At 39.8% G+C, this 27,319-nt stretch overlaps 1 protein-coding gene across 1 annotated transcript in view; it reads right to left on the minus strand.

Annotated features, from left to right (window-relative positions):
• Nucleotides 1-27,319, minus strand: part of LOC126253237 (xenotropic and polytropic retrovirus receptor 1) — a 124,168-nt gene that overhangs the window by 24,160 nt on the left and 72,689 nt on the right. Inside the window, exons 7-8 of the mRNA XM_049954428.1 lie at nt 5,463-5,657; nt 2,860-3,029 (exon numbers count right to left, since the gene is read on the minus strand). Coding sequence (XP_049810385.1) covers nt 2,860-3,029; nt 5,463-5,657 — 365 coding nt within the window. The remainder of the gene's footprint in view (nt 1-2,859; nt 3,030-5,462; nt 5,658-27,319) is intronic.

Genomic DNA, 27,319 nt, shown 5'->3' on the forward strand with positions numbered 1-27,319 from the left:
AGACTGCATCCGTAACAGATGTCCTTTTTAATCCAAGCACTTTCTTTCTGAATAAAAAGCTTCAGTTAATTTGTTGTTTTCAATTAAGATAGAACACCAAGCTTTTGATGATACAGAAAATCACTGAAAGTTTGAGATTTTATCCAAATTTCATGTGTCATGTTAACCAAGAACTTTTTATCCAAGAACTCTATTGTGAAGTACTTTTGTTTATTGTACAAGGTACACAAAATAAATTTGGCCTCAAAAATATTTAAAAGACTGACATGCACCTGAATCTTATTAATGAACAGGATTATTGTTCATCACAGAAAATACTGTAAACCCTGATTTTGATGCATCATTTGTTTGCTGTCACATGTCTGAACATGTGCATCTCTCACATACTCTGTCCCGAGTACTTCGCTGTATCATTAAATTTGAGTGAGAAAGAGGAACAAATGTGTTTAGTGACCAGTTGAATGGAACACATGGCAAAACCTCAGCAAAGTCTGTAATACAAAACTTAGAAGCAAAATGACATGAAATGGACTAGAACAAATAAAAATTGTAACTATCCAAAAAGAGTACAAACACCAGAAAAATTACTCAAGTGAAGGCAGGCCTCGAACAACATCTGACAAAATCTCAACACCATTCATTTGTGCATATTGGACTTAGGAGATCATTGTGTCATAGTATTATCATAAAAGACATGCATCTGCAACCTTGCGAATTTACTGTTGTGCACAAGTTAAAGCACTCACACAGACTTTCAAGTATTAAGTTCTGCTGGTGGCTCCCGAGAAGTGGAATCAGTATTTTTTGGATCTTCAGTTTTTAATTTCTTCAGATGAGGGCTGGCTCAGCCGGTAAGGACATGTGAAATCACAGAACATTCGCCATTATGCACTATAAACCTGATCATTATTTTGAAGAGCCACTGGCAATGGGTCACTGCATAATCTCAAGATTGGTGCTTGGCGTGCAACACCTAGTGTCCACATTATAAAACAATTTTTTCATGAAACTGTTAATGCTAACCGGTATATCTAGAAACTGTTTAATCTATAGAGGAATCAACTCACAGAAGGTGAATGACTCTATGAATATTGTCTGCGAGCCACAGCAACAACACACACCACCCTCACAATGTCGTCATGTGTGCACAAGTTGTTTGGCGAGCAGGGAACACTCAGCAGAGGCAGTACAATCACCCAGCCACCTCGATCGCCTGGTTCTCTCCCTGTTATTTTTATCTGTGGGGCAAATTGAAGGTTCAGGTGTACTCAAATAATCCTCACACTGGAAGAGCTACAGCAGACCACTGAAATCATTATTGCTGCTATCACTCAGGCAGAGCTTCTACACATGCCTCACAGTTCAATAAATCAAACACAGTGCTCCATCATCAGTTGTGACCACTTCCAGCATCTTTTGTGATGTTTAGTAACAAGGGTCAGTCCTACATCAGTCTTACTGTAAATATTTTATGGATCAGGTTCAGTTTTCCAATCCTGTACATACTGTATACAATTCATTTTCCCTCCCAGGGTACACTTATTTTTCTGAGGATTTCAAACATTTTGCACCAGTTTGCTTTTTCTAGGCTGGAAAATCTTATTGAAGTGTTTTATTTATTTTACTACAACCATTCATTCGTTGTAAAGTATGGAGAGTTTTTCTGATGCCTTTACTTTCCCTACAGCCAAACTTAGTGTCCTCAAGCCAATTCTAACCTTTATTTTCAATATGTCATTCTGATAAGCAATAACTGATGGAATACTAGTTCTCTCAGTCATCTGCCCTTGTTATCTTTGGGTTTCTTCCCACTCTATTTGTGTATAGATTGTGAAAAGAGTGACTGCATGAATGTCTACAAGCACACAGTATTAGTCTAATCTTGTCTTTGAAATCCCTGTGGGAACAATGCATTATGGACAGTAAAGTATTCCTAAGGTCCTCAGTTAATCTATAAGTGCTGGCCGCTGTGGCTGAGCGGTTTTAGGCGCTTCAGTCTGGAACCGTGCTGCTGCTACAGTCAGAGGTTCGAATCCTGCCTCGAGCATGGATGTGTGTGATGTCCTTAGGTTTAAGTTCTAAGTCTAGGGGACTGATGACCACAGATGTTAAGTCCCATAGTGCTTAGAGCCATTTGAACCACTTAATCTGTAAGTGAAACTTTGTAAGTAGCCTTTGTTGTTGTCTATTTTGAAGTGTCAGCAAATTTATACCTTTCAGCATTTCTACAGCACTCTCCCATGACTGAAACAAATCTGTGACCATTTAAGCTGGTCTTTTTTATGTACATGCAAGGTTCCATACTACTCCCAATCAGTATGGATTTCCCATATTTAAGCAATAATCTAGGAAATGTAATAGAAGTATTTTGTAAGCAATCTCCTTTGTAGACTGACTACATATTTTTAGTATCCAGCCAAAGAACCAAAGTCTGCTACTCATTTTACCTACAACTGAGCCTATGTGAACATTTCACTTGATATTTACAAAAATTTTTACACCCAGGTATTAGAATGAGGAGACTGATTCCAACCATGACTCACTGATATTGTAATAATAATATGAATATTAAGACAGATTGCTATTCACTGTGGAAGGAGGCACCGAACAGCGAAAAGGGATATCTGTGGATTTTAGCTATACATGCACGACAAACACAACATTGATATGAGAGTTGTGCACTGTGCGCAAGTGAATGACTCCAGCTCTCCCTCTCTCTCCCTCCCCCCCCCCTCTCTCTCTCTCTCTCTCTCTCTCTCTCTCTCTCTCTCTCTCTCTCTGTGTGTGTGTGTGTGTGTGTGTGTGTGTGTTCTCCATTTGATGACTTTTTTTTCCAGCTTATATACTTCATATACTTACAGTTGAAGAATATACAATTTCTTCTCGTAAGTATTTGTTGTCTCCTGCTTTCTTGTCAAACAATCCCCAATCCATTTTTATATCCCAAGTATATGCATAGCAGGAGCTAAGGATATATGAAAGCACCCACAAATAAAAATATGGATTTTCTGAAGTAAACGTGTATTTACCTGCAGAACAGACAGATTTCATAAGATGATAACAAGATCAACTGGATAGAAACAAATGAAGATATAACAAACAACACTATCATAGGTTATACATTACATACACTCTAGATGTTCATTTAATTAACACAGAAATTCAGTTATGCTGCAACATGAAAATGATTTTTTGACTTACTTGTGGCACCCTGCATCTTGTAACTGATACACTGATGAGCAAAAACATTATGACCACCTGCTTAATACCTTGTTGGACCATCTTTGTAATGCAATTTATCATTGATTCTGCACATCATCAATTCTACAGTTCATCGGTAGGTTTGTGGAGCTATGTGGCACCAGATGCCTACACACAAGTTATGTAATTCCTGTAGATAACTGCCTGCTGATTTGTGTATGTGGTGATCATGCTTGACAGCGACCCACATGGGAGCCATCGGATTGACATCAGACAAATTTGATGGCCAAGACATTGACATGATTTCACTATCATGCTTCTTGAACTACTGTAGCATGATTCTGGCTTCAAGACACAGACAATTGTACTGCTGAAAGATGACAGATGACATAATTATCCGAGAAGACATCAAGCATAAAGCAGATGGTCCGCACCTGACATTGTGTCTTCAATTACTACCACAAGTACTTTGCAAGCACAAGATAATGCATATCACTGCTTACGGCCAGCTTACATCCATGGCTGGGTGAATGTTTTGAGCAGCTGTTCGCCTTGATGATGGCATTTGTGGAGACTACCATCAACCTGGTGTAGCAAAAACATGATTCATCTGTTGAGCCAACATGTTTCCAGTGATAGAAGGTCCAGTCTTGATGATACCGAGCCCCCTACAACCTTAACTGATGATGTCATGGGGCCAACATGTGAACATGTAGGGGTCATCTGCTGCGGAGCCCCTTGTTCAACAATGCACACTGAATGTTGTGCTCCAAAACATATGTGCATCCACCAGCATTGTGCTGTTTTGCCAGAGATGCCATAAATCATTGTCTTAGCCTACTTTTCAGAGTATGCAAGTCTCCATCCCCCATGTTCTGTGAAAAGTCATGGATGTTCTAACCACTTAGTGCCTAGTGGTAGTGTCACTGCCCTCCTACCAGTTTCCAAAGATGCTCACAACAGTAGCACTTGAACATTCAATCAGCTTCGCCTTTTTTGTGGTACTCATTCACAGGCTCTACAGAATAATAATCTGCCCTTTGGCAAAGTCAAAGTCGCTTATCTCAGTGGATTTCTCCATTTGCAGGACGTATCTTCACTAGGGTAAACCCCCATCCATCTCTGCTCGGCTTACATACTTTTCTCATTGTGTCAGGTGACAGCAACACCACCAGGAGGCATGAACCTCGCAGTGGACAGTGGTCATAATATTTTGGCTGATCAGTGTATGTTTACTCTTCAACTGTGCCATAAAAACTGAATTACAGCAGCATATACAACATTTTTCTCTTATCTAGTTCCTACCATTTAGAACACTTTTATTATTTTTATACATTTCTTTCTCTGAAATGGACCTTTAACAAATCAGTTTAATGGTACATACTTATTATTGTTGCCAAGAAAATTTTTGCAAGTGTTTCTGATGAGCAGGACCAGAGCTACCAAAGTAATAGCCATGTTCACCACAGCGTGAGCATAATGAACATTTTGTCTCTCTGGCCGGTGGGCTACCTGTTTTCTAATGAAAGACAGTAGGAAGTCAGCACTGGCCATGCACATACAGTGATATAAAATGGACTTTTACAGTTTTGAACTTAAATCATGGACATGAAACCTACATTCTTGGCCTCGTCTATTTCTGAAATTGACTTCCTATGGGATCTACACCTGGTATATGGATATTTTGTGGGAGTTTCCACCAAGTATTTGGAATATCAAAACAAGTTTATGAGATCATATAACAGCCAAATCATTATTTTAGATGTTATTTCCACAATCAATGCTTGGAATCCAGCAACAGGTTAAAATACTGTAGCAGGACTTATAGAGATTTAGTGGTCAAGTGCATATATTGGGAATTTCGAATTACACATTGCATGACAATAATTCTAGCAATCAATTATTTTTAAAAGTGTCATTTATTCATAGTAAATACAACCCAACAATTAAAAATTAATAAAACGACAATAGCATATCAAGTTTTCATTCTCCTTTGTATGTTCAGTCGTATGCATGAGAAAAAAATTTCAAATGAATTTATTTCTAAAAATCAGTGTAACTCATAAATATTTTGCATAAATTTTCCATCCCCATAACCAAAATAAAGTAATTTTAAAACAGTTTTTCTTAGTATGAAAGTCATGCTTTGTCTTCATCTGAAAAAAAAACTGGGGCTTTTCAATAACTCTTACTAATTTCTATTACATTTCAATAGCATTACCATACATTGAGACAAGACACTAGATTAAAGGTATACTCACTTTCATTTGCAATATTAAGTGCTGAAAAGAGGATGACAAAAAATGATGTTGCATATTTTCCTGCATTTACTAGATGTGGGAAGGCCTCTTTGGTGTCCCTGTATCGGCGCAAGCACTGTGCAAATCGCCACCAAGCTGGGAGACACCCAACCATTGGTCGTAGGAAACCACGGAGGTCAGTACATTGGCGGCTATCTGTGGAAAAATAACAAAAATAAAAGAATGTAACATGGTTTTATTCCAATCTCAATACAGTATAAAAGCTATTATTAACCGCGACGAAAACTACAGATAGTCAAGAATTAATTCCATACTGAAAACTTCCTAAAACTTTTAGTTAAAAATGTATGTTGCTGAATTAGTATAGTTTTTATACACTGTTAAAATCCCATACAATTACAGGTATTGTCGACAATCTGAACTCTGCTGCTTCTGAATACACTGCAGAAATGTGCTCACCTCAATACTCAGAGGAGCTTAAAACTATCTATCCATGATCAAGACCCAATAGTTAGTTTTTTTTATTGAGATGGAGCACAAGCTCAGATGGTTTAAGCGATGGGGAAGGAAGTCAGTCATGCCTTTTCAAAGGAACCATCCCGGCATTTGCCTGGAGCGATTTAGGGAAGTCACGGAAAACCTAAATCTGAATGGCTGGATGCGTGTTTGAACTTTCATCCTCCCGAATGTGATTTTATCACAACACTCCAGCACAGCAATGAAATATTTACTTAATTTAGCTGAAGTAGGCATCAAATGTCTTAAACTACTGTCATGAATGTTCTGTGTGGTGATCACATCATCACTGCCCTAAGCAATATGAAATCTGTGATGCTGCCTTCTTTGGAGAGGTGAAGAGCCAGCTGAAAGACCTGCAATAATCAATATTTGAAAAGTTCCTATAAGTAAGAAGCAATGAGTGAGCCTAGTTAAAGGGCACAGTATAACTAAACTGGAGAATTGTGTTGAAAAATGGACTGTAACCAAATTATTTTGAGAAAGTAAACATATGGTTAGGATTCTGCATCAGACAATACACAGGTGTACTTTTTTTACTTTGACTATCATTTTTGTCACACTCTGGACACCTTCGGGCCATATAAAGCCATATACAATGTATTTAATTACACATTCCACAATTACAATAACCAATCATTCTCGAAATGCAACATTTTTGTACAACTCATGTATAACATTTTTACCAGAATGGATCATTCCAGATATTACTCAGGTAATTCTCATCACCTTTCAGATCATGGACTCACTGATTTCCATTACCTTCCTCTCATAAATGTTCTGTATGGTGTTCACATGATCCTTGCCCTAAGCAGTATGAAATCTGCTTCCACTGTGAGAAACATGGTCACCTTAGCACTATTTGTAATTTTCATACTTGATGCAAGACCAAACAGCCACAAAACAGTGTTATCTGGTCTTCAGTACAAAGACTGGTTTGATGCTGCTCTTCATGCTACTCTATCATATGCAAGCCTCTTCATCTCAGATTAACTACAACAACTTACACCCTTCTGAATACAACTTACTGTATTCGCCTCTTGGTTCCCTCTCAATAATTTTTACCTCCCACACTTCCTTACAATACTAAATCAGTGATCCCTTGATGTCTCATAATGTGTCCTAACAACAGATCCCTTCTTTTAGTCAGATTGTGTCACAAATTTCTTGTCTCCCCAATTCTATTCGGTATCTCCTCATTAGTAACATGATCTAACATCTAATATGCAGCATTCTTCTGTAACACCACATTTAAAAAGCTTCTATTCTCTTCTTGTCTAAACTGTTTATCACCCATGTTTCACTTCCATAGATACCTTCTGAAAATATTCCTAACACTTACAGCTATATTTGATGTTAACAGTTTCTCTCCTTCAGAAATGTTTTTTCTTGCCATTCCCAGTCTCCATTTTAAATCCTCTCTATTTTGGCCAACATCAGCAATTTTGCTGCCCAAATTACTTTTTGCATCTCATTTCCTAAGCTAATTCTCTCAGCATCATGTGATTTAACTTAATTACATTCCACTATCCTTGTTTTGCTTTTGTTGATGTTCATACACTGAAGAGCCAAAGAAACTGGTACACCTGCCTAATATCATGTAGGGTTCCCACAAGCAAGCAGAAGTGCTGTAACATGACATGGCATGTACTCAACTAATGTCTGAAGTAATGCTGGAGGAAATTGACACCATGACACCTGCAGGGCTGTCCATAAATCTGTAAGATTACGAGGAGGTGAAGATTTCTTCTGAACAGCACATTGCAAGGCATCCCAGATCCACAGGCTTGGGCAGTCCCCTGCTGACATGCAGGGTCCATGGATTCATGAGGTTGTCTCCATACCCGTACATGTCCATCTACTTGATACAATTTGAAACAAGACTCATCCTACCAGGGAACGTGTTTCCAATCATCAACAGTCCAATGTGGGTGTTGACAGGCCCAGGCGGGGTATAAAGCTTTGTGTAATGCAGTCATCAAGGCTGCATGAGTGGGCCTTCAGCTCTGAAAACTCATATCGATGATTTTTCGTTGAATGGTTTGCACACTGACACTCATTTATGGCTCAGCATTGAAATCTGCAGCAATTTGCAGAAGGGTTGCACTTCTGTCACGCTTAACGATTCTCTTCAGTCGTCGTCGGTCATGTTCTTTCAGGATCTTCTTCCGGCTGCAGCGATGTTGCAGATTTGATGTTTTACTGGATTCCTGATATTCACAGTGCATTCATGAAATGTCCATAAGGGAAAATTCCCACTTCATCGCTACCTCAGATTTGCTGTGTCCCATCACTCGTGCACCGACTATAACACCACTTTCAAACTCACTTAAATATTGATAACCTTCTATTGTAGCAGTAATAACCAATCTAACAACTGCGCCAGACACTTGTCGTCTTATACAGGCACTGCCGACTGCAATGCCATATTCTGTCCGTTTACATATCTCTGTATCTGAATATGCATGCCTATACCACTTTCTTTGGTGCTTCAGTGTATTATATACTCCTTTCAAAATGCTGTCCATTCCATTCAAGCGCTCTTCCATGTCCTTTGCTGTCTCTGACAGAATTACAATGTCATCAGTAGACCTCAAAGCTTTTATTTCTTCTCTCTGAACTTCTAATTCCTACTCCAAATTTTTCTTTAGTTTCCTTTACTGCTTGCTCAATATACAGATTTATAATGATTATTTTAAAAGAGGGTACTCACTGAGTGATACCAAAGATTATGCAATGGTGGATAATATATTGCCACTGGACTGTGAGAGAGAGGGTAAATAAGCTGGGAAATAGAGTGCGTCCTGTGTAGAGTCCTTGGTAATGTGGGATTACATCAGCTACACAAGAAGATGGCCATTGGCCAACTCCAGAAGGCAACGTATATGTAGGCAACAAAACGGAGGGCTCTGATTAGCCCAAAACACAAGGAAGCACTTCCCTATCTTATGTCAAGGTAATAAAGTGGCAGTTAGAAAGGGATGGCAGAGATGAGTGGTTGCGTGTCGGGTGTAGATCCTGTGGATCATGGTAAAACATTCCTTATCAGTTAAATTGTGGCACTGTTTAGAGTTTGTTACATGTAACTGTCATTGTTCTGGAGTGATGTGTGAGTGGAAGACCATTCTAATCTGCATACAATGTAGATGGAAGATAAGTGATTGTGTAACTGTTTTTTGTAAAGCACCACAAAGGAAATTACCAGAATAAAAAATGGATCCCTTCAAAAAATGTATGCACAATTATTTGACCACTAGCTCCTGTCAAACTTCACATCACCATTACAGCCATTCATCCAGATTCTGAGTCCACCTAATCCACGACCAGAGGTTTTACTGAGCAGAGGGGACATCATCATCTGAAAGACACAGGTCAGTGTATTTCAGCTATCTACAGTGAGATACAATGGATGTACATGTCCTCACCAGCAATCTTGCCGAGTTCAATCTATAACCATAGATTCTAAGACCGGTCTTGTAAACACAAGAGGAGTGTTGAAGATTTAATAACATCAGAGATAGGCTAAAGCCCTGTCTCAATCCCCTCTCAACCATTGCCTTCCTTTCATGCCCCTTGACTCTTATAACTGCCATCTGGTTTCTGTAAATAGCCTTTTCTCCTTGTATTTTAGCCTTGTTAGCTTCAGTAATTTAAAGAGAGTGTTCCAGTCAACACTGTGACTGGAACAATATGTTGACACAATAGTAATTCAGCACATAAAATTCAAACTTTAGTAAACACAGAAATGTGTATTCAACAAAACACGTTAATAGCTTTATAGATCTTAGACTAAACAACAGTACACAGTGTTACAGAAAGAATGACATGATTTGGGATAGTAATAACTGTGAAACAAGGGACACACCAGCAAGGAAATGTGTGTTGTTAGAATAAGTGTGGCCTAAAGTTTCACATAATCACCCTTAGATGTCAGTCAACGCATCTTCTCCATTTGCAGGCAGTCAGAAGTAAGGTGGCATCTGTTCAACAAAAGGATGTTTTGTGTGCAGCAGTTGCAAAGATTGAGTCAATGATTTTGGTCCAGCATGCTTTTCGCCAGCGTTTTTGATATTGATCCATCTGCACCCAAAAAACATTCACTGCTGGTATTGCCAATTTGAAGAGGCAGGATTTTCCAGGTTGACCTTGCACTTCTGATGCATGGTGAAAAAAATTCAGCAAATGTTTGAGCAGAGTCCATGAAAGTCTACTCACTGCACATGCAGATAACAGACAAAATGGCTCTAAGCACTATGGGACTTAACATCTGAGGTCATCAGTCCCCTAGACTTAGAACTACTTAAATCTAACTAACCTAAGGACATCACACACATCCATGCCCGAGGCAGGATTCGAACCTGCGACTATAGCAGCAGCGCGGTTCCAGACTGAAGCGCCTAGAATCACTCGGCCACAGTGGCCGGCTAGAGAACTGACAATGACTCATACAACTGTCTGATGAGTGTTAAGGTATCGTTTGGTCTATAAACCATACAGACTACAATCAGTTGGGTTGGTGGTAAAACAAAATGGGTTGACTTCAGCAATGCTCTGATAGAGGACATGGAAGACAGTATATTATTACCACAATCAATTTTCAGTGATGAAGCAACATTTCATTTTAGTGGTAAAGTAAACCGACATAACGTTCGCATATGGGGACTCCAGAACCCTCATGACATTATAGAGCACAAAGGAGACTCATCTAAAGTGAACATTTTTTGTGTCATTTCTCGTGAAAAATTGTAAGGTCCTCCTCCTTTGAAGGAACACAGAGAGACTAGAATAATCTATTTTCAAATGCTGCAAGCTTGGCTTTTTCCATAACTTCAGGAGGACTCTGATGACTTCATTTTCCAACAGGATGTTGTTCGTGCTGCTGGTGGTGGATACATAGCATTTGTAATAGTATAGCTAAAACATTAAGTTTTTTGAGTATTTTGCAATGTATCCCTTGTTTGTAGTCTGTTTTTATCAATTTTGAAATCAGGTCATTCTTTTTTAAACAACCTGTATTTCAAGTGGACAAGGGGTCTCTTGCATCACCATTACAACCATTTGCCACAATTTATGATTTATAGTGGGCATAAGTTACAGATAAAAGGAACATTTGAAGTTGATTTATAACGTAAATGTGTAACCAGACAAATTTACAGTTCAGTGATTGGTTCATTGAATACAGATAATATTTTCCACCTAGAGGTCTTCAATCAGTTGGCAGTCTTAATCAATGAGAAAATCCACATAGTGTCAACCAAGATACCGTTCGAAACAGTTGAAGAATTATATACATTTTCACATCTTTTATCTCCTGGTCCAGGTTGTGCAAAAGACACAGCGTGAGAGTCACATCAAGCCAACCACTATTCCCTATTTTGCCCACCCCCATCCTCCATGATGGAGTTAAGACAGAACTCGACTGCTTACAGAAACAAAATCTCATTATTCCGATCTCATCTAGGTGTTGAGCACCTCTATTAATAGTTGTTCAAAGGCAAATGGCTCTCTTAGACTGGGTGGAAATTTCAAGGCAATAAACTTGTACGTTGTAGACATATTTTCAATCCCTTGACCCAAAAATTTATTTTCCAAACTAAAAGGTACTAATGATGCACTAAGGTCAATCTCTGTAGAATGAATACTTACAGCTGCCAACAGGTTTTAGTTTCAAACACTTCATTCAGTTTGAATCAATATCAGAGGTACTCATTTGGAATTTTGATTGCGACCCCCCCCACCCCCCCCCCCACCCCAAATCTTTCAGTACTATCTGAATAATTTTTGCATTGCTGCAACCACAGTTGTGGGAGAGTTGAAAATGGATTCAACAAGTTTTGAAATGTGTGACGTTAGGTTGGCCAGACTTCCTACCAATATGGGCCAATCTGGCATAGACAGCTTATTTACTTCAAGGCTTCGCTTCAAAGCATGACTCATATGCTACTACTTGGCCCAGGAAATGGATTCCACTGGCTTGTCATTTCACCACTGCCTTTGCTAATGTGCTTTCCTTGCTGCATGGATAAGAAATGAAATTGAGCATCTGGCCAGCTCATATGTATGGATTATGATCCTCAACAAGACACTTCTCCAAACAGTTTCTCTCAATGGCCTCAACTTTCAGGTCTTCAGGAGGGCTGTTTCACATATTTTTAATGGAGCTGGTCATCTCAACCTTCAAAACTACTCATAGGCTCATCACTCCATGTTGAATACTCACAGCCACCAAGGTCTGTATGAGGAAGAGCGGTGACAAACATTGGGTACAGCAAGCCCACAAGGTTTCACTGTGTTTTGAGACACATTAGATTCGCTGAGACTTGTATGCCATTTGTCACAGAGCTACAACGATGGAGGAGGGCCTTCTATATATGTTAGTCGACTTAACATTAATTCTACAGGGCAGACCTGGAATATGCCAGAACAGTTCTGGCTGGGATAATTTCTTACTTTTTAATTTTACTAGGGATCTGAATCATATATTGTCAGATGAGTGAGGTGCCCAAGACAATGTTAATGGACTTGCCTGAAGTTTTCTTTGTTCACTCTTAGAACCACTGGAAATGAGAGTGACTAAGTTTTATTTTCACAAATCTTATATTTTGTGAACAGTAGTGTGCTAAAATAAAAAAGAAAGAAAGAAAAAAAAAAGCAATTATGGATGAAGGTTCAGGAATATCACTAGACATCACATTAAAGAGAGTTAAAACAGAAATTGGAACGTAAATTTTGAGGCAAGATTTAAAGCAGTGTTCCTTTGATAAAAAAAAATTAATTAATTTACCAAAGCAAATGTTCACAAAGTTCCATCTTGGGACCATTATGACAATAATCATCATAACGTTTTTGTCTCTAGTCTTTTTTTTTTTTTTCCCCTACAGTTTCAAAAAGTTTGCTGCATTATTTTAAAGAGCCAAGATAAACACTTAGGATCTGTATTCAACAGAAAAAATAGTTATTAATAATATGTTCAATTTCTGACAGTGGCTGAAAAGGATAATTGCACTCTTGTGGATTACATTCAGTGCCCTTATAAATTAAGTATGATTACAGCAGATAAAAATTTTCCTTCTAGGCACATGCTCATGAACAAAAGTGAAGGTTATTTTCTGATATTACCATGTTTCTAAACAAGTTCGTTGTGAAAATATAATGGTGAAATAATTATGATAATGTAATAATGAATTCATTAAATGTGTACTTGCCATGCATAGTTTTCATTGCACGCCATTCAGTATCACACTTTGCCTATTTCCCTCTCGCTACAAGTAAGACCAAGTCACTTACAAGTGCTTGTGCTTGAGCCACCAGTTCCTCAATAGCCCACTCCCAAGTAGCTGCTAAATTCATTACTAACGAGAAAGCTTGACGCAAATGCTGACTGTGTCTAATTTTAAAGCACCTGCCAGGCCACACAGATCTCTGGCAAGAGCACAGCAGTGTTCCTGCATGGCAGACAGCAGTAAAACCTCCTTCACTGACTATATCCACAGCAGCATAAGCAAGAATTATCACACCTTCGTTTCCATACAGTCACCATGTTGTGGGGGCTAATATATGGTCAGCACACTCAGGGTGGGTGCTTGCACCAATCAATAGACACATGGTATGCTACCTTTGCTATGTGGACAGGGATGGCTGCCAATGGCAGTACTATCATTTCAGCTGTGGCATAAGTTGCATTTCTCAGAGCCTCATGCTCATTACAATCTTTGTCTTGCATTGTGGATGCCTTGTCTCACCATCACCTCCCCCTTAGGCCATGTCCTACGTGAGTGACAGAAGCGAGCAACAGCGCATGACAGCTTCAGGCGACAAAACACAACTGCAGGTGTAGTTATGGAAGTGTCCTACATGAGCAACATCTGTGTCGCTGCCTGTCTCCCGCTGCAACTGGTGACGTTTAAATTCAAACATGTTTGAATCTTGTCGCTGCAGCACATGCGACACAGAGCGACAGTCACGTGTCTACTTGGCAAAGCAGTGGCGGGGATGCGATGGCAGCTATGAATTACTTAACATCCGATATCAAGAAAAGGATTCGGCAAAAAAACCTATAGCTTGATATCCTTAAATGAGAAAGGTCAGAATTTATTTTCGTTATTCGTCATAGTTACTGTGCTACACGAAATTGAGTACATGGCTGCACGAAATTTTTAAGAATCTGCAGAGGTAAAATAACACTGTGTAGACTTTCTGTATCGTCCATTTAAGGCCATACATTATTGTGTATGAAATGTAACCAATATATCTAAATTGTATTTAAAGTTGAGACTGGAATGATATCTCTTTTCATTCTTAAGATATGTGGTCTTATATCCGCAGACTGGTCGCTCACGTCGCGTCCGAACCTTTCCTGCGCTTCAGGAATCAAGTGGTCGTAAAAATTGTCGTATATCATAAAACGTTCTTTTTGTAAATGTGTGAGCAGAGCGAAAATAAGACTCTCTATAACTTACACCATGAAGTTTTGTCCAAATTTTCATAGGCAAACAAAGGGAGAGAAACAGGTAAACGGAGTCTCAAAGTGATCAGCATCAGGTCTAGTTTGGCATGAAAATATTTAATTGCTTGAAAGTAATCAGGGTAATGAACAAAAATTTAATTAATAAGCTGAGGAAAAATTGAAATATTTCACAAAAAGCTGCTTTAAATGAAGTGTCAAAAATGTCATCTGTTCAAGACCTAGCTATTTTGCACATAAAAAGATACATTGGTGCGATATTTAAATGTCAAAAAAGCTTCCTTCGAATCAAGTACGTCGGGAAGGCAAACAAGGAGTCTGTAAGATCATGCTTTCTGAATGAAACTTGAAATTAAAAAATGGAAGGAATCACTCAAATATTTTATGAAATTATTCGTGTAAAAGAAATAAGTAGATCAGAGAAATGTTCTATGTGCCTTTGAATGATGCTCGAAATCATAAACAGAAAATGAGCTACACTAAACGTTTCCCTAATATTTTTTATTTTCTACTTTAAGACAAATCGTTACACAAAATGTTTGACTTTCTTTTCAAAAATTTTGTAAGCTTTACTTTTACAGACTATTTAGAGTAATTGAATCGCTTGGCCTGCTGATGAATTACTTTCCCAACATGAAATATCTGTAAAATTTCATGGTTCATTGTAATTTATTAGGAATTAAATGCATGTAATATACAGTGATAGGTGTGAAGATCAAGTTCTTTGGCAAGGCCTTAAAAATATACTTAGCGATGCAGCGTAAACAGTATACATAAAACTTAGTATACAGAATCGTAATTGAGTCAGTAAAAATATAAGAATTGCCAGGAATCGAACTCAGGACCTCATTCCCGCACGTCACTACGAGCTGTACATGCTACCCCTACACCACAGCTACCTACTGTCCAGGAGTCTCATTGTTTCTGCTTATGTTTCTATTTACCTTAGTTAGTCATGTAATAGTCATTCCTCTGCATTTATTGGCTGTTATTTAATTTATTGATGACATAGTTGAATGCTCCTCTGCTCATTCATGTGTATTCGAAGAACTTGTCTGGTGATCTTCGTAGCTGACGATACTTATGAAATTCTCCACGGAGGTTCCTCTATTTGTAAATTTCATGCAGAGCATTCCTTTTCACTTTGTTTTCTTAAGTAAACCTAATTCTGTAGCCTTACTCTACAGCTACAATATTCTACAGGTTAAGGATGCCGTTTTATAGAAACAGCTGGTTGGCTCTAAGCAGCCATCTTGCAGCGCGACATGGTCGCTCGCATGCAGGACATCCAAGGTTGTCGCCCAATGTTGCTGCTTGTTGCTGGAGTGTCGCGTATGCAGAAGTCGCTCGCTGTCACTCGCTTCTGTCGCTCACACAGGACATGGCCTTACCAGCACAAGCTGCAGTAGTGACAATCTCACAACTGCTGTTACTCAGCAGGTACTGTGGATTGGCTTCCCACACCAGTCCCACAGCAGGCAGCTGCAGCCTCAGCTGATTTCTCAGCTCTGTTGATCAACATCCGAGATAAAAAATGCCAGTCCGCAACATCCATGGGTTTGGTGAGTTGTTTCAGTCCCTATGTGCTGCCTCAGGAGGAGAGAGAATCTGTATCCATCAGCGAAAGTGACAGTGTGTGTGGTGTTGAGGACTCAGCCAGCAGCCAACCATACAGACGGGTTATGCGAGCATGAACCTTGCAGGAGACAGCTCTTCAGGTGATGGACAACAGATGGTCATACTCCACCCAGGCAACAGACAAGGGATGACCATGCTCTGCCCAGCCACCAGCCAGCAACCAAGTGCCACAAAAGGTCACTGGCCCCATCCACTTTCTTCTCTTGGAGCCATGTGATCGAAATTATTACCTACAGTATCCTAGCACCCAGACACAGCATCCAAGCTACAGTCACCCACAATCAGGATTTCACTCTGTAGCTGCCACTATGACGATGATGACACAATGCATGTTTACTTTTGCCTCCACGAGCTGCCAACTATGGACCTTCACCATTCATGGCCTCTACACCAAAGAGAGACAGCCTCCAACATTGTGATCAGCACTTGGACTCTGTAATAATTGTCTTTGTTTCTTACTGCCAATATACTGGGCATAAATTTTTCCTTGTCCTCTCAAGACTTTAACTTTTGCACATCCCTCTTGGGCTTTGATTGAGCTATGTTCATGGTATACATATTAGATTTTGGAACTATCAGTTTACTGCGACTTTTTCAGGCCTTCAGCCTTCACGTATTACTGTTGTTCTTTCCACATTCAAAAAGTGAGAAGTTTTCAATTAGTGTGTTCTAAAATAACCCTCATTGGAGAAGACATTTTATCTATGTTACAATAAACTTCATATTAATTTTACAACTGGGTATTTTTCCTGCACCGCCTTCAACAGATGAGTTTGCGATGAGGGATCCCCTTCAACCACTTCTCTCAGATTAACAACATAGTCAAAAGCTACTGGATTTCACTCCCTTAACTTCAGCAGTTCAAAAAGAAGGATGAGCCAGGGACAAATATTTACCACCTTTTACAACAGCTTAACCTGTAATTAGAACTCCAGGCTCAGCCCTATGACAGGTTGAAATCCAGTTTGTTACAATACTTTTAACTCCCAGGTGCATGTGGCAGCAACCAACTGCCATAAACTTAACAGAATGGATCACCCACCTCCAGCGTTCACCTCACAACTGCTGTTTTCAGTGTAGTAATCCTCAGTGCAAGCAATAATATGTAGCTTCCTTTGTGTATGACATGATACTCTTGCACACCCCAATAAAGGGCTATGCACAGATCTCCTTAAATTGATGGATTCTTCCTTAGGAACATGTCTCCACATTACAGAGCTTTTAAACAGCCTCTCAGATTATCAGCCATCCTGCAAAACCCATCATAACTGTTCACTGCCTGACCAATATCATGCTACCCTCAGTCCAAGTCACACTTCACACCTAGGTCAGATTAACACAATGCTGGCAAAGATTCAGCAGCCAGTGTGTTATTAGTCATCAGTGCCACTGCCAGTGCACTTAAGTGCGCCTCTTGTGAGAAGTCCAAACATAGGACTGCAATGTACCACTTCGTGCTCAAAATAAATGTCAACTGTGCACACATGCACCTCTCAGATGTGGGGTGGACCTGTTTCCATGTGTATCATACATTCAGTTTGTGCTTTGCCACTAAGAGGAATCTCTATCCCTCACGTTAGCCATCACCAATTTGCCCACTGAGCTGCAGATACACACGGGGTCCTGCATGACTATCATGGATTGGCAGTGTTATTACTGCATGGCGTCCCTTTTGGCATTGTGCTGCATAGTTACTGCAATGACACCATTAAAGTCAATGACCAATTTACAGCCCAAGTTCAGTACTGTTTGATAAATCTCTCAGCTAGTATTTTGGTCATCAAGTCTCCTAGAGCCATCAGTCCCTTGGGCCTGGATCTGTTCAGTGCTCATGACTCCACTCCCATCATCAAGTCACTGTGTGCCAACACCTTCCTAAATGATCTTGTTTAGCTCAGTGTTCATGCAATCTTATGCTGGTGTCAAAGATTTTGAGGCACATGCCCATCAGTGACACTGAACTTCTTCAAAGCCTGAAATGTTCCCTTTGCGCTCAGAGACAAACTTCAGCTGGAGCTACAGTTATCGTAGGATGAGGATATTCTCACCCCCATTTGCAACAGCCAATGTGCTGCCCCCATAGTGATCATAGAAAAACCAAATGGTGCACTGTGCATTTGCATGGACTTCAGGACAACCATTAATGCCCACTCTATCATAGACGCATACCCTATTCCTAGGGTAGAGGACATAATGATTCACCTCATGGATGGCAAAGTATTTGTCAAGACTGATCTCCATGAGGCATGTCTCCAGCTTCTGTTGGTTGAAGACTCACGATGCTTCTCAGTGATCAAAACTCCATTCAGACTGTTTCAGTAAAACAAGATTTCTGTTTTGCATTGCCAGTGTTCTGGTAATTTCTCAACACTACCTTGAGCCCCTCACCCGCAATGTGCCAGACACAGTGAATTGTTTAGATGACATTCTTGTTACAAGCAAGGGCACAAAGGACTTGGCTAACAAGCTACATGCACTGCTCACGGTTCTCCAAAGGCCCACCACAAATGCAATAAAGACAAGTGTTTTCTTTTTCTTTGAGCTGGATATCAGTTGAGGCAGTCCTTTCACATCTTACAACATAGAAAATTATTATGAGTTGTCATCTTTTGTTGAAAGCGTAGCTTGCCATGGAGCCAGGTGGAGAGCAGATTTTTGGTTCTTGTTCTGGCACAGTTGACATTGGCTACTGGGTTGAGTGAACATTGTACTGGATTAACACTGCATGCAATACATTACACATACTATACATAAATCTGGAGAACTACTATTAAATATTTATTGATCCTTTTCATAATTAGTATACCAAATTCTATGGATAACACAACCACACTGTAAAAATTTCAAATCATTAACTTCAATACTTCTGGAGATATAAATTTTTACCAAAAACAGATAATAACGGTTTCATTAGCACAGATTTCTGACATTATTAAAAGTACATTGGAAAATTATTATTTTATTGTGTTTTGGTTGCGTGAGTGTTTTGGAGAGACAGGGAGAGAATGGAGGGCATACGTAAAGTGAGAATGTGATATTTTATAAAAACTAAGTAAATGTATGTGTGTTGAATTTGTTGTTCATTAGAGGAAATTTGTGCATATGTCCATATGAGCTTGACTTTAGTTTTGGAACTACGAAACTTCTAGTCTAAATTACTTGTGGTAAACTGATTGGCTGACATTAGAAATACCATGAGTAAAGAAGTGCTAGAGATGAACTGATTAGATGCTTAACATACTAGCCAATAGAAATTCAGCATTTCCTGTGCATTTCAGTAGGGTTTTGTGCCTCAGATCTATGAGTCTAGATGGTCGCTCGGGAGCTGTATTCTGGCAAACATCTAGGTTAAACAGCGCTGATTAAATTTGTACCAAAATGAAGATATTGCTGATGAAAAGCGACTTCAGTGTTGAGTGTTTTGTGAAAGTTTGAGCTCTGTGAGTAGTTTATTGTAGAAGATATTTGCGTGTGAACATTTCATGTTATACATTAACTCTGCATGCAGATTATGAGACATTATGCCAAGCACTTCTTTACAAGAAGCCTACTGAACAGCTGAAGGTGTTAACTCACAAGCAGTCATAGGTCAGTGACTGTTTAGGAAATTCAGAATCTTGGATCAGACTAAATACCTTCTGGCTGCTTTCGGGTGTGAATTTGTAACCGAGACAGTCAATGACATTGCATAATTGATGCTGGAATACTAAATGCAGAACTGATAGTCATTTTTCTTGTTTTAAACACAATAAACCAACCTGAAGAAAATGTTGATATTTTTTCAAATGACTCGTGTAAGAATCTCGAACACTCAATGGTTAAAACTAACTTTCAGCTACTGCCCATGGGCGGGAGTTATGTGGCCTTTGTGGGGTAGCTATTTAGTCGAATTTTCATCAATGTTGCTTTTGTCAGCTAAACTAGTACCTACGATTACAGACTGAAGGTGCAGACAACCTGAAACCAATACAGGTAGGTGGACTGATTGTTTAAAGGACAGAGAGAGAGTGCAACCTGCCCCGCCGCAATGTGTTTGATGGGGGTGGAACGATCAAGTGCATTTGTATCTAAGACTCTCTCCGCTCCACAGCGTAACCACAGTCAAATAGGGGGGAACAATCCCTAGCAATCATATTTGGCCTAAAGATGTTTCACAACTATGTCTACGGCTGCCATTTCACGCTGTTCATGGACCACAAGCACATACCTCCTCTTTTCAAAGAGTCAGCAAATATTCCGACCTAAACAGCACGCCATCTTTAGCAGGCAGTGCTGCTTCTTTCAAGTTATAATTATGACATTTAGTATTGTTCCTCATATGCCCCTGGGCCAGGACCCTCCTTTGATGCACCTGCTTCCACCTGGACATCACCAATGAGGTAGCTATGGCCAACTTCCCATCGGACGCCAAGCAGATTTTGCACTACACTCTGCAAGGTACTCTGCCTGGTGCAATGCTGCTGGCCACCGGACCACAAGCAACTGTGACACTCAGAGGTCCAGGCCTAATAGCAACACTGGAATGAGCTCTCCATAGCAATCCTGTCTCTCTTGCACGTCAGCCACTGGGGCATTGTGCTCACCAAATGCATGGCCCACCAATGTGTCTACTGGGGTGGCATGGGCATGACAATCACGTGCATGGTTATAGCCTGCCTCACCTGCCAGAGCAAGAAGGCCACCCCTCCATGTAGTTTCTTTCCCTTGGGCAGACCCCCGGTTCCAGCTACACTTGGATTTCTCTAGTCCCTTCAGGGGGTACTCCTCGTCATTCGCTACAGATGCTGACAGTGGCTTCCCCTATATATAATGAATGTCAACAATGTCTGCTGGGCAGACCATTCAAATTCTGTCCTGCATTTTTTCAACTGAAGGGCTCCCAGAAACTATCATAATGGATAACAGTCCTCAATTTTCTTCCATGCTATTTTCTACTTTCTGTAAAGTAAATGGTGTAGCACTGATATATACTGCACCTGTCAACCCTGCTTCCAATGGTCTAGCCAAACACTTTGTCTGTACAGTTAAATCCCGCTGTCTGAACCATTTAGACAAAGCACATATGCTTTTTCTGGATTCTTATCATTTCACTCCCTAGGACAGGTCAAACCCAGCAGAACAACTCTGTGGCTGCCACATTGGTCACAATTATCTATCATCCACCCCACAGTGCTCATCCTTCCTCTCAGTGGTCCAGACACCATTGTTTCTCTCTTCAAGATCACGTCTGGGCCCTTATCTTCACCAAAAGGCCACCAGCATTGGTATCCTGAGGTCATTTTCAACCTTTTGGGCCACACCACGACTGAGCTGGTGCTTCAAAAAAGCACAGTGTACCATGAGCACATTAACAAATTGCAGCCTTGTTGTGATCCTCTGCCAGGGTCCACTAAGCTACTATCACCATATGTTCCAGAGGTGGAGTCCTCCACAATGCTCATCCCAGACACCACAGGTCTATATCAGCTCCAGCCTGCGGCCAGCTTCCCTGTGATCTCCTCAGCTGCTCCACATGTCACACCAGTGCCAACGCCAATGGAGTGGATCTCCGCTACACAGTCATTGCAGCTGCTACCTCCTCTCCTCCCTTCAGGGGAGCAGAGGAGGAATGCTGAATGCTGTGCTGAGACCCTGTGCCCACTCAGCCAGCAGCTAACAATACAAACATGTTATATGGACACGGACCTCGCAGGGGACAGCTCTTCAGGCAAGAGACAAGGGATGACCACATTTCGCCCAGCCATCAGGTGGTAACCCATGTACTGCCAGACATTGCTGGCCACTGGCCCCATTGACCTTTTCTCCTCCACATGCTGTGTGACCGGAAGTAGTACTTGCAGCATTCTGGTGCCCAGACAGTATTTGGGCCACCGCCAGGCCTGGGAAATGCCCATCAGTTCACTCCAAATGAGTTTCCTGGACTAGGTGCCAACTGCAAAAGCATTCCCACAATCAAGATCTCGCTCTGGAGCTGCTGCTATGATGACAATGATGATGACGCCAATGCCAATGCCTACTCCATCTATGTAGACCTTCACCTCCAGGAGTTGCCCTATACCATTAGTGGGCTCTAAATAAGTGTTTCAAAACTTTTTCTCTTACAGGACACCCTGAGAATCATGGTGCTTTGATGTAACACCTTGTTTATTTAGAAGGTTAATAAAATTTTTAAAAATGAGAAAAACTTGTTTTATTTAATGATTACGTCAATTTTAAATCATAACTAATAACACAGAAATTGCAATAAAATTAAAAAAATTAGTATCAACAAAATGTTGGAAAAACACCATGTTATTAATAGTTTTTTGCAATATTCATTTTCTGTGGAACACTGAACAGTTTGGGAAACCCTGTTCTATATCAAAGAGATGTGGCCTCCAATGCCTTGGCCATTAATTAGACTTTGTAGATTTGTCTTTGTTTTTCATTGGCAATACACCAAACTTGAAAACTTTTACTTGTCCTCTTGAGGCTTTAACTTTTGCACATCCCTTCTAGACTTTGAGAGAGGCACGCTTAGGATATGGACATTGAATTTTGGAACTTTGAATTTACTGTGACATTTTCAGCCTTTCAAGTCTTCAGTCATTATTATTGTTCTTTCACTACTCAAGAAATGACTTGAATTCAATTACTATGTTCTAAAATAACTCTCACCTGAGAAGGCAGGTTGCATGTGTTGCAATGAACTTCATGTTAATTTTATATCTCATATTTTTCCTGTGCTGCCTTCTGTGGACATATCCTAGCCACTCAGACAATGACATTTGTCAGAGCACATCATCATTGGTGGGACTCTTCTCTGCTACGGTGCACTGAGAATGGTGCTCTAGGCAGCAGGTTCACCCCCACATGTGATGGAGAGCCACATAGTACAAGTCATTGACATCTGAAGTGGCATAAGTAGGCCAGCACAGTGAAACAAAAGCAGACCATGTGTTTGCTCATTCAATGCCCTTTCATGACACTAGGACCACTTTCACAAAAATTACATTCACCATGCTCAAGGACTTGCTGCAGGTTATTGTGGTTGTCAGATTCTCACTTACAATTCACCAACAACTACTTCTGGGCATTGTAATGGAACTGCTCAAACCCCTCTTTTTTCTGTAAAGTACAGAAGTAGCTGACACACCATAATTTATAATTTAAAGTTAAAAATATCATAACCATACTCATTGCTTTCCATAATTATTCAAAAAGATAAAACTGATAGAAAAATGCTATTGTTTATTAAATACTAATTGATTGTATCTCTTTGATTAAGAAACACTGATTATATTGACTTTCCATGTAAATCTTTGTATGTACACTTCACACATCTTTGTAACTGTAGTTGGAGGTCTGTCTGTTGTGCAGTGATGGAGTAAAGCTGAGTGTCTGTTGTGGTCACTCTATGGAGCCAGAACATTTTAATATGGAATAACTGTTATGCAAAAATTGAGCTGTTAAGTGACAATGTGTGTTACCTAGTGTTAAAATAACTTTGATGTTGCTTAAAAAGTTGATGTGAAGAAAGTAATCTTCTTCATAATACTATTTCAACATACATATATCCAAGTAACAACCAAACTACATTTTGCAGGAAGACAATCTGCCATGTTGACAAACAGCCAAGCAAAATTTCAAGAAGCACAAAGTTAAGTAAAAATAATAAACTCAAATTATTCTATGCACACTTGGTCATATTAATACACATTTATCATGCAAACACATACAAAGTCAGTAGTTTATGAAGTTTGCTAATGTCTTTATTACTGCAACTAGCTGTTACTCAAGACTGCGCTCATATATCAGTAATTTTGCTGTAATGATTAAGAAAGCTATTGTACATGCAATAATGTCAGCTACTTACACGTTTGCCTGTTCTAATAAGCATAGCTAGTGATGTGTCCTGCCCCCCCCCCCCCCTCCCTCCCCAGCCACCCCACCACTCCATCTTCACCACTCCACTGCTGCAATACATGATGTAGTTGTATGCTCAGAGTCATTGCCTAGTGGTGGGAGTGGAGGGGCACTGATAGGAGTGCACATCTATGCATCGTGCTGCTGATGTAACTATACAGGGTTGCCACAAGTTTCCCCAAGTGAAATTCCCTGATATTTTCTTAATTTCCAGATAAGTTTTAGTATTGTTCCCTGACAAATTTTGAGACTTCAAGGGTGAGTAAAGACATAAGTTGACAAGAAAATGTGGGGACTTCTGCATTTCTAAACAAGTGAGGAAAACTTTTATGTACTAACGTCAACATCTTTTATAATGAACTGTGTTTAGATGGAGAAAGCAATCCAAATGGTATGTGTGTTTCATTAAGACCACCGATGTTATTTTATTTCAATAAAAGGAAACACATTTGGTGACAAAAATATGCATTTCCCTGGAGTCACAAGGCACATTTAAAACTCCTTCACTGATTTCAGAAATAACCTCTGAAAAAAGTAGGCCTCTTGAAAGAGTGAATAAGGTGAGGAAGAGTTGTGTAAGACACTACTATAGGTGACCGCCAATAAAATGTTGGTTTGCCTATGTTCGTTACTGTCAGTTATTACCCACTGTGTTATGCCTATTATTTTAGTGGTATTGTGTGTCCCGCCTGCTTAGCTGAGTGGTAATCTGTCTACCTACCATGCAGCAGGCCCAGGTTCAATTCCCAGTTGGGTTGGGGATTTTCACCACTCATGGACTGGGTGTTGTGTTGTCCTCATCATCATTTCATGATCACTGACAGACAAGGAGGCGAATGGGGCATCATCTGAACAAAGAATTGCAACCCAACAGCCGAACTTCCCTGGATGGGGCCTCATGGCCACCAATGCCACACCATCACTTCATTTTACAGGTATTGCGTAACTTTTCTTTTGAGAAATATATGAGTACATAGTGTAAAAATCACCAGCGACTGGCACAATTTTCTTCTTCTTATCGTCCATACTTTCTAACATACAAACTACTTCCAAAGTGACACGATGTACTATAACAATAAAAACACCACACTGTACAATGTACTTATGGTGAGACAGTTGCAATTCCTGAAATCTATTGCTTGTGGCCTCTGTCCTAGCAAGGAGCACCACAGTCCTGTATCCATGACAAAAATATGCTGCATTATGCCATACACAAACAGATCCAGTCTGCAGGCAGATTAGTGAGACTAGATGTGACGGGCAGGGCCTGTACATTATTGGGAAACTATGGGCTTCAGATCAGCAGACTTGATCTGTTAGAGATACCTGCAGAAATGGCCTGCAGCTTCAGCTCTTCATGGAAGTCCACTTGCATGGCCAGCTGTTCACAAGTCACAGACACCAAGCTAATGAAATGAGACCACAGTGATCAACCCAAGCAACAGATAAGTTGAGCAAATACTCTGAGTATCAAAACTAATGAGCATAGGTAGCAACTCACCACGAAGATGATCGCTCAGCTGCAGACAGGCATGTAGAATCTCCACTATATGGTGAGTGGCAACTATCCTTTTCCTTATTTTATTAATATGGAAGTATAGATTAAACACTTTGAGTATTGTATGACCAGGTCACTTCCATTTTTAAGAAGGGCTGTACTGTATAAGCAGGTCATTCCTATTTTTAAGAAGGGCAATAGGACAGATGCACACTATTATAGACCTACCAGGTGTACTGGTATGAAATGAGCGTTTTTTTGTGAAAATGAAACACTAATTTTGAATTGAAAAGTAAAAACATTTTGTTCAAAGTACTGACCATTGCTTTCTATACATTTTGACCACCTTTCTGGCAATTTGTGGACACCACGCCAATAGAAATGTTCGTCTTTTGAAGCAAACCAATCAGACACCCAATTTTCAACTTCTTCGTAGGAATCGAAGTGTTCCTCAGCCAATGCATGTCCCATTGATGAAAACAAATGGTAGTCGGAAGGGGCCAAGTCTAATGAATATGGCGGGTGGGGTAGCAGCTCCCAGCCAAGTGTTTTGATTGTATCTTGAACCCGTTTTGCTTTGTGTGCAGGTCCACTGTCGTGCAAAAAAATTACTTTGCCATGTCTTCTGGCCCATTCTGGTCTTTTTTCGATCAATGCATAGATCAAATTGATCATTTGTTGTCTGTAGCAATTATTATTCACAGTTTCACCGCGTTTTAGAAGCTCATGATGCACCACACCTTTCTGATCCCACCAAACACAGAGCATTGTCTTCGTGCTGAATCGATCTGGTTTTGCAGTCAATGTTGATGGTTGTCCCAGATTAACCCATGATTTTTCCCATTTAGCATTCTTAAAATAAATCCATTTTTCATCACCAGTAACAATTCAATGCAAAATTGATTTTATTTCATGCCTTTGAAGCAAAATTTGACAAATGGTTTTTCGGTTTTCCATCTGTCTTTTATTCAATTCATGTGGCACCCATTTTCCACACTTTTGGATCTTTCCCACAGCTTTCAAATGGTCAGAAATTGTTTGTTGAGCAAAATTTAGCATTGCCGCCATTTGCTTCTGACTCAAAGTATTTTCTTCATCCAATATTGCTTGCAATTCGGCGTCTTCAAACTTTTTTGGTGGTCTACCACGCTCTTCATTTCTTACATCAAAATCATTATTTCTGAACCGTTGAAACCATCTTTTGCATGTTGCTTCTGAAAGAGCATGATCACCATATGCCTCGACAAGCATTCGATTCGACTCTGCAGCACTTTTTTTCAAATGAAAACAAAAAATTAATGCTTTCCGCAAATCATCACTTTCTGGTACAAAATTCGACATTGTTAACATGATGAAAACATATGATGATGTTTGTTCCATGACTTGATGTATACTAAATATCTTTAACAGATGTCATACCAACCAAACAAAAAAAAAAAATTAAGGCTTGTTCACAACAAATGTTACCTATCGACACATTTGTATCTTAATGCTCATTTCATTTCATACCGGTACACCTGGTATATCATTGACGTCGGTACACCTGGTATATCATTGACGTCAATCTGTTTTAAAATTATGGAACATGTTTTATGCTCAAGAATTGTAATGTTCTTGGAGAAGGAAATTCTCCTCTATAAAAATCAACATGGATTCTGCGAACAGATATCGTGCAAAATTCAGCCCACAGCGCCATAGACAATGGTGCTCAGGGTGACGCCTTGTTCCTTGACTTCAGGAAAGCATTTGACACTGTCCCACACTGCCATTTAGTGAAAAAAATATATACAAGTTTATCAAGTATCAGGGCAGATTTACAACTGAATTCAAGACTTC

The sequence above is a fragment of the Schistocerca nitens genome, chromosome 1, assembly GCF_023898315.1.
Source record: "Schistocerca nitens isolate TAMUIC-IGC-003100 chromosome 1, iqSchNite1.1, whole genome shotgun sequence".
In the NCBI taxonomy this organism is placed as follows: Eukaryota; Metazoa; Arthropoda; class Insecta; order Orthoptera; family Acrididae; genus Schistocerca; species Schistocerca nitens.